Source organism: Lepeophtheirus salmonis, chromosome 3, assembly GCF_016086655.4.
Source record: "Lepeophtheirus salmonis chromosome 3, UVic_Lsal_1.4, whole genome shotgun sequence".
In the NCBI taxonomy this organism is placed as follows: Eukaryota; Metazoa; Arthropoda; class Copepoda; order Siphonostomatoida; family Caligidae; genus Lepeophtheirus; species Lepeophtheirus salmonis.
The window spans coordinates 6,732,891-6,749,823 of record NC_052133.2 but is presented as its reverse complement, the minus strand read 5'-3'; the positions used below and the strand labels follow the sequence as shown (position 1 = coordinate 6,749,823).

Here is a 16,933-nt window from a genome sequence, read left to right as displayed (position 1 = left end):
TAAAGTGTTTCTTGGAAATAAATGATGATGTGTTGGAGTAGTAAGGAACGTGTATTTGCCGTTGAAAATAAATACTTCCAAAATATGGATTTACCAAATATTTTATCGAATGATACTAACTTCCATTTAGCTCTTGAGTTTTTATCAAAATTATGTAATATCAATCAATCATGAACTTAAATTTCTAATAGATAAAAAATTATTTTTGAGCCGAATAAATAAGGACCTTACACAACCAAAGTCATATATTCTTCTTTTTTTTTAAATATGCTCAACTTATTGAATAAATTATATAACTAAGTAAATATATATATATATATTGTTTGAATTAAATTGTATTTTAATGAAAATAATAACTTTTTGCAACATATATGCAATTTTCTTAATGTAACTTATATATTATATTTGTTTGAATAAGCAAGCCACATTTTAGGGGAAAATCCAAGGATCGACAGTTAGGTCTCAAGTATTGACGGTCCTAAGGACCAACACATTTCAGAGCAGGTCCTAAGAACTTATAAGAACGGTCCGAAGACTGAGTTGGACCGAATAAATAAGAACTGACACAATATTAGGGATGTGTTGTTTTATTTGAAATAAAAATATTTTTAACCTAGCTTTATAATAATTGTTATTTATTTATTAATGGGGTGGCCATGGCCTTTTATAGCGTGAGAAATGTAATAGGTATTCTTTGTAATAAAAAACAAATATAAAATCTCGTTTAATTAAAAAGAAAAAAAATCCATTATTATATGGGAATGGTGATCGCAAAACCAACAATGCAGTTCATTGTCTGTTACAATGTGAGAACATAAATACTATTCAGATTTCACCCGTCTGGGCTGCGTTTTCACCTTGGTTCAAGTAAAACTGTAAAATGTGTCGTATTTTCTCTTTGCTGGTGTACATCTTTGATGTGCACTGCAACAGTACTGAGTCAATCAATAACCAAACTGTCTTAACATTTATTTAGGGCGAAATTTTATCTTTCGAATACAATCTAGTGTTAACCGACTGCAACAATACAACACAAGATACACATCACAAAATCCATCTATTGGAAAAATAATATAAGACGGAACTACTTAAAGTATTTTACAATTTTGAATAATTTCTTACAATTTTATTAAAATTTTTTTAAATTAATCTTGCAAAGCGTTTTCATTTTAAACAAATATCAATAAATTAAAACTTTTGGGATAATTATAAATTGATATTGCGGGCCAAAATGTCCCACATTACAGATTAAAGTTATATCTAATATATGACCTAACTGCTTTCTTCTACATGTAATAATACACGCCAAGTTCAAACTGAATAATAATAATGATGTGAAACTATACGATTTTCAATTTTTTTAAATTCCAATTAAACAAACTGTTTCTACAAAAAAAAAAGAGAGTATTAAAGTAATCCTCTTCTCAACTACTATACTAAAATTGATTTTTTTTTTTTAAATGAATAGTACAATTAATGTGGTCAATAAAAGCGATGAAAAACTTTGTGCTATAGTTTGACAAATAACTCCGTATACTGCAGGGTATTCTCGCTAGCTCACCATAAATAATAAGAAGCTTTAAATTTATAAAAAAAAGATACTCCATAGAAAAATAATAGATAAAAACTTACAAAAAAAATTTTGTTATTCATTTCGAATAATAGTCATTTTGCTCATCTTAAATCCAAATATTATTTTTATAAATTTTTTCCAATCGTTAAATAACCTTTCATTTCCTAATTAATTACACATTTTACTTTAAAAGACCAATATTCATTCCTAACAAAACGCACATATCTTGATTATGTTCATTTATGAACGTTATATAACATTTTTGTATGTTGTATAGATGATGTACAATATAATCTTATTCTCCAAATAATTTTAACAGAAATTAATTAATAATAATAACATATTTAACGTCTCTACATAATATCAGATTAGTATTGTACATACATTTTTTCTCAATCAGTAATAGTTTATTTCAAAACTTTTAAAATAACTAAAACATAACGAACAAAATTCTTAAAATTTTACAACTGAACCTTGTTTCTTTAAAACGAAAAACAATACTATATAGTGATAACTTGATTGGTCGAGTGTTGGATTATTCTAAAAAGACTATGGTCCTATCAGTCCAGTCTTAATAATTTTTTTGTCAATTTTAGAAGAAGTCCTTATCAGTCTTTTATGCTTATTAGAACAGCTGAAATGATGTAGTTACTAACTATATCATTTCCGTTGTTAAACATAATCTCTTTGAAGAGACAAGATAGATGAAGTGTCAAGTAGGAGGTGTGTGGCTTGAAATTATTATTGTACATTCTATCAACCATATATTCTTTTCTTCGTTTTAGCTATGAGTGGGAAATAGCTACAAAGATAGCAAGGAACGAGGTATAGGTCCTTAGGACCGCTGAATACTTAAAATGATCGGACCGAAAAGAAAAAAAGGCTGAAAGGGAGGAAAAATCACTGATGAAGGGTATCAGTCCTATTACCTAATCAACACAAGTGCATAATGCTAGATAATACATAAAAAATAACATAAATCTCTAACTCTAAGCAAGACTGAGATCTATGCAGCAGGTTGATCATTAATTCTATCGGTAGAAACAAGATTTCCCTTTTCCCAAAAATTCTCCAAAAGATGAAGTTATTTTCCAAACAGCTTATTGAGACCTGTAAGAATCATGGACTTATTGGAATGTATATAGGTAATAGAGGGAAATAGGACTTTTAAAATGAATAGTTCCATTTTGTGGAAGTTTTAAAAGAAGGGAGATGTCATCACCTCGGTTAATCTTGGAGATCATGTTTGAAACTCCAATAGCCCCATTGTGATTACCATATGACCTTAGTTTTTGGAGTAATGCACATCCATGAATTTCTTTCTTTTTTGTGTTTTATGTTAGAATTACCGCTCTTTAGATATTTTTTCCAAGAATTGAAGTCTATGGGTACAACGTATAACTTTTCCTTAGCGTACTACTTTCTATTACTATCTCTAAAGCCAGTAAGAGCGGAATGTTGAAATTCAACTATCACAACCAATTAAATTAGGAAATCACTTTGTGTTGCATAGAATATAATATTGCCTATTAGAGTAAGAGCGAGAATATCATTTTGGAAGATCATGAAATAATATGGAAGGCCTTAATGTCTTACAGGATGTTGCGAGTTTGTATCTTATGGAGTATTGGGAGGGGGAGAGACTCAGAGTAAAACCGTGGACTGAAGTATGAGGTCACAGGAGATCATATCCCATTATATCATGTACTACAACTTTTCTTGTATCCACCTTGAATCATTATAGTATAGTTAATAAATTAATTACCTTGCAGGGGAGTCGAAGAGTGGAAATCTGACTATTTCTTCTTGGACATCGATTAACTCGCTTAAAGTGTTAATGATAGTTATATGTTTTATAATTACCTGGCTTCAGATAACTTATCGAAATGGTTTTCATGTTATTAAATTTAACTTTGAACAAATTATTGAATTTCAAGATTCCACTATCACTGTCTCCCATTACAAGATAAAAAGAGAAAGAATGATGTGCAGGAACACTTATTGCAGAGTACCCAACTCTACTTGCAAATTTTTATCATTTACATGAAAATTGTAAATAAATGAATATATTTTTTCATGCATTTTTATGTTTTTTAGCTCTGTGTTTTACTATTTTTTCAAACTTATAAACATAATAACAGTAATTAACAGATTACAATCAAAGTGACTCAATAACATGCTGTAACAAATAACCAATTGTAGATTAGTAATAAAATATTCAAACTTTTCTACTATCACGTATCTAATCTAAACCGTTTTTATTGTTGGTTTTGGACTTTTTGTGCGAGGAAGAATACAAAGGGAGTTATAAATTACCTTTCCATTTATTTACTGGGGTAATTGGAAACACAATACATTAAAGAAGTGTGTATTTTCTTAAGTGAACGCCCTTTTTGATGAATAATTTGATGACATAAGCGATGATAAATATATTTATGTTAGGAAAAAGTGATTCAACTTTATCGTTTGAGAATGAAATTCATACTCCCAAACAAGTAATACCTACAATTATGTGTGGAGTCATTTATTGTACCATTCTTGCACAAACAGTGTATAAAACTGTCATGCATCAATATAAAATTTTCATTACTTTCCTGAGGCAAGCCTCATTTGTTAAAGAAAAATTCTGTATTTTTTAGTTCTTGACGTGTTTATCAAATTATTTTCATGATTGTATGTAAAGTTTTTAATTACCTTTCTTGAGTTTTATTCGAATTATAATCAATATATCTAAATTCTTTCTGATTAAGGTTTTGTGACAAAAAAATAAAAATCTTTTATGAATTTACATTGAATAATGTAATTAAATCAAGTAAAATCAAATAAGAAAAGAATATTAAACGATATAATGGTTATAAAACCTATTAACACATGACGGTTATTAATGGGGACATCATATCTAACTCTTTTTATCAACATTAAAATTCAGGCCCTGTCCTCGAGGTTACGTTCTCAATAGAAAGTGCAAAATATTAAACCGTTTCATGGCTGCATCCAAAAAAAGGTGGCGTTCCTTTTCACCTAAAGTATTGATTATTGAAAATTGTTTCCTAATTGGAATAATCTAACAATGCTTGATTAAGAATAAATTACCTTTAGAAACAAATAGTAAACATTTAAAGGAGGAGTAAATTTTTACATGTCATATAAGCTCATATTCACCTTTTTAATATTATGATTCCTTCTGAACAGGATTGGATTAAAAATATTTATTCCTCACGTGGACACGAAATTTTATCAATCAAATTTCTATAACAATGTGCGAATTTGAAAACACTGCCTGAGCCTCAGACTTTAGATTTTTAATACATTTATATGATTTTTCATCAAAAAGACAAAAAATTAATAAATTCAATACTAGTATTAATAATGATAAATAATTATTTAAAAATGTTTTATTTGTTCATTAATGTACTCAAATGATATTTTGTTAAGGAAAAATCACTCTAACCTTATAATGTTCATCAGGTGAAAGAAATAGAAAAATTTGTTATGTCAAAAAATTAGAAAAATATGAACAAGCTAAGAGCATAATTTTGTTATTGTCGTCTGAAGGGGTGAAAATCGAAGATTAAAATAAGAATCATGATTTTGATAAGACATTGATAATTTTTTTTTAAATTCAAAATTACTGTCTTTCAGTTCTTGCTGATGTTTATCTCTATTGCTCCAATAAAATTTGATGAGTAATGTAAAAAAAAGTGTTTGGTTTAAAATCCTGTATAGATGATGCAATACGTAGCACAATATTTAAAAATAATAATGACAAATAGAAGCGAAAAAGTTCACTTTGATGTTCCACATTTGAAAAATCCATCAAGGTCTTCATCTAAAAAATTGGCAAACTGATCAAATCGAGGATTCCAAAAATTTAATTATCAAATTTGTTATGTATAATTTTGTAATAGAGTTAAAAATGTTCTTAATTTGACATTTTAAGTTGGTATATATGATGAAAAACTCTCAGAAAAGTATTTACGTTAGAATTTTAAGGAAAAGTAACAGAAGATTCAGCTTGGTATTTTTTATAAATGCAACCACGATGGCTTGAAAAAGATAAATTAAAAATTTATAACTCTATTATGAGTAAATAATATTACTAGAAATATAAACTTTTTTTAAATCTTATTATGTAATAATCTATGAATGAAGATTTACTTTATTTTTTGTAACTTACATCAGAAAAGAGATTATTTAATAATAAAAAAATAATCCACTTTGTATTGAGTGAGGGAGAAACCAACATCTTCAAATTCCCTTTCCCAAGGTTGGTTAGTAAAAAATATACATACATGAATCAGAAAAATATAATAGACTTGAAACTTATTTTTCAAAAGAAATTTCCACTATTCCAATAATATATTCGAAAATCGAATGAAGTGCGAAAAAATCAACTTATAATGCAAGTAGAAGTCAATTTTTATTCACATGGGCTGAAAAAACGGCTTAACAAAGAAAACACGTTTTTTAAGTTAAAAAATTGCTTTTTTAAATTATGATTATTTTTTTTATTTCTTTATTATTATTTTTCATTTCCTTATTATTATTGTTTTATTTCTTTATTATCATTATTTTATTTATTTATTCCTTTATTATTATTTGCTTCATGGAGAGGAGCCTCCATAAGACTTTACAATTCAGAATTTTTTTCCTCATTAAGAAGCAGTGTAAAATTAAAACACGAAGTTGTTTTTGACCCATTGTTTCGCATATAACATAAGTATCGTCCCACTCAGGACAATAACTCACAAGCTAAATAACATATTGTCATGAAAAACTGGCAACTGCCTTTCAAGGTTTGTACTAACTGAAAATAAGTTGAATGAATAAATAATAGTGTAATATATGTGTGAAACCTGGGACTTTACAAAACATGTTTAATCTATAGTATTAAGATTTTTCTTGAGTTTGGTATAAATTAGCTAAGAAGTTAAAGTCAAATCACCAGTGTTTGATTGTAAGATCAAATCAAGTTAACAGTCTTCAATATAAAGACTTAAATCCAAAACAAGTCTCAAGTCTCGAGCAAATGTCTCCACCTCGGAAAATTTTATTGGATAATAGACCAAAAAATATATGTTCTCATAGCATCAGACATCATTTAATCGGCCTATTTTTGGGAACCAGGTAAAATTTTGTTGGACTAATGTGGAGTTCAATCACTTTAAATATGCATATTACATAATAAAAACGTTGTTTTTCCTTTTTCTAGTCTCAATTGACGTCACCAACAGTTAAACCATTGGCTCAAAATTTTTTTAAATGAGAAAAATATGTTAGAATGATCTCAGGAAGGATCAAAAGACTATAATATATCGGTTTAATAGGACTATAATGATTTTGGGTCGATCTACAATTTCAAAACCGAACAGAGGTAAACCAGTGATAAAGTTTTTTCTTAAAGGTTAGTAATCAAGACCTACTCTTTCATCAAAAATAAAATATAACTACCGTGTTTCAAACGGGCTTTCTATTTAGCTCTGAGTACAGCTTCACGATAAAAATTGAATAATTGAAATATAAATATGAGAAAGGCCTTGATTTCTTAATCTCTTTTTATTTTTCTCCAACAACATATTTTACTCTGCCATCAAAGCAAAAACCAAGTGTCGAAACGACGGCCACTTTTGTTTAAATTTTGCTTGCTACAAGAATACTTTTTTTGTCCCCTAAAGCAAATAATAAAGAAAACTAGATAAACGTATCCATTTAATTAAATTCACAACGTGAATCCTGTTAAAGCAAGAAAAAGCTGTATACGTTAAGAGGAAAAATAAAAAAATGACCTCATATGTGGTACCTCAAAAGTGACATTTCATACAGAAAAAAGTTATTCACAGATATCTAAATTAAAATAGAAATCGATTACAGTGTTGTTATTTTGTTTCATAGAAATGAAGATAAATAAAGTAGTCTATGATTGTTGAAAAGAAAATTTTTCCGAAAAAAACAAATCGAAAGTGTAACGAAATTAAATTTGAATTTCACTTGCCATTAATATTTGTATACAAAGCAACAACTAAATATTAATAATGTACCTTTTCGACTAAAGTTGGAGTATCTAATTATGGCGGAATTAATAATTAATTTTGACTTAATTGAATAACGTTAATTCATTTTTGAGAATACGAACGAATTATCTTCTTATATCAGTATATTTACATCTGCAGAATAATATTATAAATTTATTGATATATCCTTTCAATAAATGTATATTAAACTAATTAAGATGTAAAACCACTACATTTTTTTGACATCGATAATCACAAAATGATATCTAGAAGAAGTACACATTTTGGGAGTTGTAGAAAAAAGATCTAAAATGTGTGCAAGGCCTGGCACCCCCTGCAGATGTAGTTCTCTGTCATGGCGTCCCAGTGCTGACTGACAATGGCTTTAAGAGCCTTGGTGTTTGGATAAAGGACCTGCAGGACTTCCCCTTGGCATGCACCCAAAAGGTGTAGTTGTGGGGGTTGGCATCAGGGAAACTGCAGAGATGGGGTTATTTCATTGGTGCTGTCAATGGTGGCCTTTCCATCTTTACAAGTACCTATGGACAGTCTGGTGTGAAACCCCGAGATCTCTTGCTTGGGCCCTCATAGACAGTAAGACGGAGATACCAAAGATATGTGCAGCCTTTCCGGTACTTACAACGGCGCAGAGCAGATCACACACGCGTTTCCTTTTTTGTTGCTGCTCGGGCATTTTTATACTTGGATACAGGGGATAAAAACCTCTCTTTATTTTTCTTTCAGCTGTTGTTTGATGAAGTAATGAGACCTTGCAATTAAATATGCGGATGAAAAAAATCGTAATTTTAAAGTTTTTTTATTCCCAAGCAAAAGCAAGTCCTTCTGCTTTTAAAAATAAAATAAAAGTAATATCAAATACATAAGCTGTTCAATAAAAAATATGAATAAAGGTATTAAAAAAAAGTTCACTTAAAATAAGAAAAAGTCAATTTCATACATCTAAAAGATGGTAAAAAGTAATAATTTTCCTAAAAGAGTTGGTAGAAGCTATATAATAAATATATATTTTGAGTGGAGTATTTTTTTAAGGATGTGAAGGGTCTTCATTTCTTTTATTGTCTTATTATGTTTGTTAGATCGGAAGTATGATTATTCGTTTTTCTTTTTGTATCTTTTTAGTGAGATAAATATAGTTTAAAGAAGTATGACCTGCCGTTATGTTAAAAAAAAGAAAGTGAAAAGAGGTACATTGTAAAAGTTTGCCTGCAAGTCATATTTTCTATTTTATCTCATGAATGGAAAAAGGGAATAGTTGTAATTCAGTTATTGTAACCTTTGTATAATAAGGAAAAAACTTCGGAATATGAAAATAATATTTTTGGAATAGGAGGAGAGGCATCTCAACTCAATTGATAACAACTGCTCAAATATGTTTTCACGTAGGAATATACAATAATTGGTGTCTGTAATGTAAATTTATTTTTATAAACCTATGCTTATAGTTAATGGATTTGATGGCATAGAAGTTCATCTCCATGATAAATACTTATTACGTTAATCCTGTAATTATACTTTAATGATGAATGGTAGATACAAAAAAGTTATTTACTTAATGAGATTTGATAACATCACTCAGTTCACGGTTTGACTCTGAGAACCCCTTCCCTCCTTCCCTCTTCAAATACTCTATAAGATACAATCTTACAACTTACATCACATAATTACCCTTTTATTCACTTTAATCATCTTCCAGGTGATAATTGTACAAATATCACGAAAAAGTTGAAATCAAACTCCCCCTACAACCATAATAATTTTTTTGGTTCTTAAAAGTTTGCCATAATTGAATTTTGAAATTAAAAGTAAACATATGACGTGTAAGGAAATTTAACCAATGAACCCCTTTTATTTATGATTTACACTCTCAATTATTCAATTAAAGCAACTTCTTAATAATAAAGAAAAAACTTTATAAAAAGACGAATGGAGTAGGAGGAGTGGGATATCGACTCAAGCAATCACAATTGCTTGAATAAGTTTCCACTTAGGATTAGACAGCTATTGGTACTGTATATTTTTATTTATGTATGTTGGTAGTAATTCTCAATTTCAGGAGCTAACTGATTTGATGAGATATGAGTTCTTATCCGTGATACCTAGTACGTTCATCCTGCAATGATACTGTAACGGTTTCCTGTGCCACTCCTCCCCCCTCCCCCAGAAAACTGAATGTGAGACAAACTAACTTAAAGAGACCTATAATGAAAAGGTTGTGTATTTCAACTATCCGCTGTCGCTGTCTCCAATTTTGAGATAGAAAGAGAGATATGACGTGTTGGGAAACTTATACAATGCACCCCCAAAAATTACCCAAAACTAGGGATATGATTATCAGTTTTACTTTATAAAATAGATTCAACTCATTTCCCACCCTAACATGACCAAAATAGTATTATTTATCGCTATAATATTATTTTAAGTAAGGCTTTGAGCTTTTTATACAATGTAGCTGATTAAAAAATTGAAGACCTTGTACATAGAAGTTTTTACATCAAAGGCAATATTTATGTATATGTTTAAATTGTAGAATAAAAAAGAAAGCGTTACTTTCTTGTGCCAAAGACTCAACTTGAACTCGAAAGTCATCTCAAATTTTTATTTGAGTTACATAATATTGAGTATATGTATGTTTATTGATATAATATGGACATGAATAAGCATTTTAATAGCTAGAAGAGAAGGTTGGTAAATTACTTAGGGCACAACTGAATCAATCTGCTTTTTACCTTTATTACTTTTTTTGGTGGTGGTGGGGGGAGAAGGGAGAAAACGTATTATTGCCATAACATTAATGGAAGTATTCATGAAGGGAAAATATTTTAAAATTATATTTAAACGGAGCTAGTATTATTTTATTATGCATTTTAAAAAAATGGAACAAAATTAGAAGGAGATTCATCCCATCGTTACTTTTATTGCATCACAAAACCCTTTTTCCAAAATAAAAGAGTGAAAACGCCCAAAATCATCTGTTAGTTAGGCAAATAAGACAATCATACCAACTCCTATTTATTTTGTTAAGTACTCCCAAACTATTTTTGAATTATTATTTATCCCAAGCTTTTAAAAGGGATTGCATATATATATATATTTCATTGGATTAAGATCTTACTTAGTAATTTATTTGGTACTGTATTAAAATATTGTTTACTCATATTTTAATAATGGTACCATAAGACACTTGTATTTTTATATGATAGCCAAAAATTGTTTATAGAAATAATTAAATTGCCAATAGATATATATATGTACTAAAAAGGATCAACAAGAAATTGTAATATTGTCCTTTAAGAAACGGAGTATAAGTATGTATTTAATTATTGTCCACAACATTTGCATTGATAGTTTCTTTTTGACCAATTAAAAAATAAACGGATTTTGGTTTGCTTCACTATTTTCTTTTTGGGGAAAACTCTTTAAAACTTTTGAAAAATTGTTTATTTCCCAAAATTTAGTATTTTGTAATACGTAACTATTTTATAAGAAAAAAAATATATATTTTGTATGTCCCTTTAGTTGGTCAGATGGATTTGCACTCATCAGTATGAGTAAACATTACGGTATTACAATTACTCTATACTACCTAGGGTTGCCATTGACGTCCATATACATAAAATACATTTCCTCCACCAGGAACAATCGAGTATCGAACCTACGTGCATTGAGTGCACGTAGGTTGAGTGCATTGAGTGCAAAATAATTATTTTCTCTCGGGCGTGTTGCTCATTCAACTGATGTCGTTCCATCAATCATTCAAAAGTGTTTAGAGAATTTTTCCCTTCATTGGTTTTACCTTTACATTTTTTTTACAATGGAAAATCACAGAATAATGTATTGAATTTTGGTCACACGTAATAGAGTAGTTAAACCCCAGGGCCTCCATCTAAAATAATCTATTAAATTTGTTAGTATAATTTAAAGTGTGCATAAATACATTGACAGATAATAAATATACTTGATAATGATTCATGCTGCAATAATACTTTGTAATTATTGCAATGATTAATTTTTAATTAATTAATTATTGTATGTCACTCTGTAATTCTCAAGATGTGTTAGATAGCAAAGTATCTCTTCAGTAAAATTGCATTTGGCAAAGGATTCTAGAACCAACATAAAGAGTAATGTATTATTTTATATTACTTATTGATTTTCACAGAAACTGTTCTAGTCTTCTTTTATGTTGACTCGTCAAATTTATTAATTTCTTTATTCTTGTTCAAAATTGGTTTGGTCTCGACACAACACATACATATATATATATACAAGAATAAGCATATATGATATAATTAGCAACAGGGGTGTTATAAGCTTACATCATTTGGGAGTGGGTTTAACCCAAAAATTATCAACACCGTGATATAATTACTTATATAAATATGTTCTTTATATATATATATATATATGTTGTGTACAAGTTGTAATGTGTGTACCAGGCTCTACTAATATAAGATAATTGTACAAGTTACAATTTATTTTTCTTCGAATGAATTATTTAAATTATTACAATATTAGTCGTTCTAGTACCCATTAATATGTTGATGATATCATTTCATTTAGATCAATTAAAAGTACATTTTATTATATATCTATGAATAATATAACTATGGACGTTTGAACTTTATAATGGGCCACATAATACTTATATTTTAGTATTTTGTATTTAAATAGTCCAATTATACACCATAAATATTAGGTCTAGTAAAAATTTCTCAGCGTATTTTGCAAAATGTCTATAGTCAGCTATATCTCACAATGAAAATATTGCATGAAAAAAATCTTCGGTTATACTTAAAGGTTAAGCTTATACTTAAAAAAAGTTCATTTACAGTTTTGTGTTTGTTGAAGCCAGTTGTGTGTTACAGCGTTCAAAAATGGAAGTAAAAAAAAGAGAAAAATCGATATATTTTTCAGTATTACTACGACCAACATAAAAAGGCAGAGAGCAGGTGGTCGAAACAAATTGCGCTGTTTATGGACCCAATACAGTATTGAATGCAACATAAAAGTGGTGGTTACAAAAATTCTGATTTGGTAATATGGACGTCTAAGATAAGTTTGCCAATTCTCGAAAATGTCCATGAAATAATGGGAAATTTCGAGTCGAACTACCATGTTAATTTAATCTATTTAAAATTAATTTAGATTTTATTGTCAAAATAAAGCAAAAAACGCTCAGAACTTTTTACTTCACTTATTAATATCAATCATCCATGGAATATTCAACTATTGAAATATCCTCATTCAAAATACTCTAACTCCTTCATTAAATAAAATTAACCTGTACAACTTGCTTATACAAGTTGCAGCTTGGGCTAAGAATGCCACTGCTTGGCATTCCAATGTACTTTATTAAATATAAATTATACAAAAATCACCTTGCTTTTTCTAAGAAACTTAAACAGAGCAGATACTTCTTTTGGTTCACACTCTTCTAACGGAAACAGCGAACATCTTCGACATTTACAAGGAACATTGTTATTCAATGATGATCCAACACTACTACTCTTTCCACTCTCAGTCCTTGTAGGAGAATTCTCTCCCGATGAAGAATTACTAAATAATCGTGATTTATAGCGAAACTTATGTCCGAGCTCCTTACTTTTTCTCTTCATCAAATCCGATTTCCCTCCTTGACCCTCCTGACTATTATCTTCATTACTAATTTTCTTTTTGCACATTATTTTAGGGACACGAAAGCTGAAGGGAGAAGGAGTACGGGATCGACATCCGGGTGATGTAGGGGATGATGGAGATTCGTAGCTGCATACTGTTGGAGGTACAAGGAGTGAGGACGAGCCGGAGCTGTATGAATGAGCTTTATCTAACTTTATACGTGAAGGATTTCCTTTCGAGGAAGGAAGAGACTTATCGAGCGATTTGGCTCTGACTGATGAGGATATTTTCTTCATTATGACGTGTCAATAAGGAACTTAGAGTAGAGTAGAAGAATACATGGGTTAGAATAGTTTTTCATTAGATGAAAATCCTTTGTTTATTTAGATACGTAATGCTTTGAAAATATTGTTGAAGTTATTAATTTCACAATTAAAAAACAAAATTATTATATTCTTCTATTAGTATAGTAGGAAACGTACTGAAATATTGATATTCAAAGTACTTTTAACAAAAAAAAAAGGAAAAAAAAAGAAGGTTGGGAAGAGGCAAAATAAAAGGAAAGAGAAGTACATTCGCCTCTTTTCTTCTCCTTTTTTGGTAGGTGCATAAAACCAACTGTGGAGTTCAATCGAATATGTAGTGCATAAACATAAAAACAATTTTGAACAAAAATAAAAAGTCGAAATAAAAAAAAAAATTGTTTTACTTCATATACCCTATGTTCCATAGACACATTTATATCAATTATATGATTTTATTCAAACTTATGGGATAAGTATAGATACCCGATAGTATTAACTATAGTTTAGAAAATCAATCAATTTTTCATTCTTTTATTTTGACTAGTGTTGTGGCGGGCCTTATTTAGGACTGAAAACTGATGTCCTGTCAAGTTCAGTCTAGGTCTGGTATATTTCAGTCCTACATATCAGTCCAAAGAACTCGATTCTCGATGACATGACTCATCATTATTCCTTCTTTTTTTAATCATTTCTAGTGCTGATAGTCTTAAGCTCTGACATTCTTAAGGCTCCATCCCACGAATCGTTAAGACCGGTACTAAGACTGGGCGTGACCAAATAATTATGTAATGACACAAAAATAAATATTGACAATAACTTTTGGCTACTTAAGTGCAATTTGCAGGTTCCCCGAAGGGCTAATAATTATAGCTTGTTGATAGAATTAAGTTGACGAATATTATTTTTATACATTTTCTTGATTTTTTTTTTGGAAAGACAGGATGAACATTTTTTTTCTAAAAGCTATTTTTTGATGTTTTTAAAAAGTTTAATATACCCCAAATAAACAACTATCCTACAAAGGCAGGTTTTTTGAGACTTCTACTGGAGGTTTGTTATATAATATTCATTTAAGGAACTGTATAACAAAAAGCAAAGCCTTCTTAGGGTCTTTTTGACTAATTTGTCTCTATATTTTATTTTGTAAAGCTTTTACAAAAACAAATATATCTTTCTATTATAAATATAACGCTTATTAGGTCTGTGTGTATGTTTAAATTTTCTAAAACTGATATCCAGCGCAGGGACTCACAGTCAAAAATCGACCTTTCAAATGCCCGAATACAAGATATTTGTTCATAGTTTCCTTGGGCTCTTTCTCCGTAGTCTCCTACGGCTATGTATCGATGTTGTATAAAATATAATCTAAACGTGCAATACATTTTTTGTAAGCTGGTAGTATGAAGCCTGTTTTTTATTTTCAAATGTTATTATCATTAATTTTTAATGTTTGATGTGATAATATTTACGTATAATGTAGTTATTAGTGCATGTAACTCTGATGGAGTTATAAGAGTAAGTCCTTTTTTGAATCTGAGATAATGATTGACGACATAGTAGTATTTCCTTCTTATGTCCTTACTAAATACGGCGTGGGATTGGTATATATTTCCTTTCTCCCACAGCTAATCTAAATAAGCGTCATGAGAGCATATGAACCCTATACCCAACTATTCTTCAAACTGACAGAGTTACTATATTTCAATTTACATACTCGTATGCAATTTTTTTTTGTTATGAAGAGGCTGTCCAAAATGAAAAAGGGTATGATAAATTTTTGTATGGACTGCAAAGAGCCTTTGGAGACCGAACATTACTTCAGGGACTGCAAGAAGATATCAAGGATAGTAAGTACTTTGAACTAAAGTTGCAAAAATAGGGGGATATTGTACGGTATCATACAAATTCTCCAAGAGGAGTTTTTAAAGGAGTTTTCATCTCCAAAACAGTGACCAACGCTCTAAGAAGAACCAAAGCTTAAAAACAAAATTGGCAGATTCTTTGTCATATCCTTTTTCCCCACTCATTATGTTGTTTTTATAATACTTTGGATGACTTCACTTATAATTTTCGCTCATGACATACAAATAATGCTTCTCTTTGCAGAATGTATCGTGTTAATTAAATTGTTCTTATATTTTGACATGCTTCCAGGTCATATTTAATGCAACTCTCTCGGTTTAGTATGTAATGATTTTTTTTTTAAATTAAAAAGTATATTTGTGATATATATATATAAATATAAATTTTAAAAAGAGTTCTTAAAAGTATAATATAATATGATGGCAGATTTACATATATTAATGCCAGAGTATAATCTTTATACAGTAGAGTGTATATATAAGTACATCTTTCCCTTATCATTCCAAAAGTAATTTATCTTAGACATGAGAGTGATAATGTTTCAAGGAATAAATTAACTTAAGTTACATTGATGTACAGAGTGTTGGAAGTAATTTGTCTATGCCGTTTAATTTGAGTCTACCATCATCCAGATTAGGGTAAAGAATAATCTATTTGGCTAACAGGTAAGCTTTCCCCTTCACAGTTGTGTGACTTTTTGACTCAATATTGTTTGAGGGGTCATTTAAAGATGGACTCCAGCAAAATAGAAAATACGTTTTAGTTTGCAGTTTTTCTTCAAACCAAGCAAAAATGCGAGCAAGGAGGCTGAAAATGTGAATTGGTCTTGATAATGTAAAAATAAATCACATGGGATTTTAGTTTCGTCCATTCTGTTTCGGTAATTTTGATGTCAAAGATGCACCACGATCTGGGAGGGTAATTGTCGAAAAAGTTGATATAATATTGGAAATCAATAGTACCAATTTAAGCACTCTTTTGATTGCAAAGAAAATACACATTAGTGGAAAAAAAATCTGTTTAAAATCATGGATTTCTTTTTACTATTATTAAAGACTCGGACTTTATCATTAGTTTTTCCTATTAAAACGTTTCTTATGTTCTATCAATCTATACTTAATCTTGAGAAAAGTAATTAGAGCATGGTTTTTGTGTCAGCGAGCTACAAATTTAGATTGTAGTCATATTTACAACCTTACTGAAGGCGGCGACATTTAAAAGTGATATAGCTTGGTTTTTTTACAAATGAAATTTCATCAAATGGTTATTTTTTTTAAGCTTTTATTAAATGAGAATTCATTGTGTATTACTGTAAATGTTATTTTTTATCCTTTATTTATCACTCTATTTAATTAAAAGTAATCATTTCATCGAAATAACACAGGCCTTTTTGATATTCTAGGATAAAGTAATAAAAGTTTAAAGTCAAATGTAAAAAATTTCAGTTATAAATTGATATTACTCTTTTTTTTCTCTCGATCGTATTGATGACATTAAGTAATTGAGATGTTACATTACATACAAAAGATACACTTATTGAAATT

General features: G+C 29.3%; 1 protein-coding gene across 13 annotated transcripts in view; it reads right to left on the bottom strand.

The window, feature by feature from the left end:
• Positions 1-16,933, bottom strand: part of LOC121114281 (3',5'-cyclic-AMP phosphodiesterase 4C) — a 404,803-nt gene that overhangs the window by 22,328 nt on the left and 365,542 nt on the right. Inside the window, exon 1 of one of the 13 annotated variants that reach the window (XM_040708203.2) lies at positions 12,984-15,708. The exons of the other annotated variants lie outside the window; for them this stretch is intronic. Within the exon in view, the coding sequence (XP_040564137.1) occupies positions 12,984-13,517 (534 nt within the window). The 5' untranslated portion in view covers positions 13,518-15,708. Of the gene's footprint in view, positions 1-12,983; positions 15,709-16,933 lie in introns of those variants that run through there. 13 annotated transcript variants of the gene reach the window in all.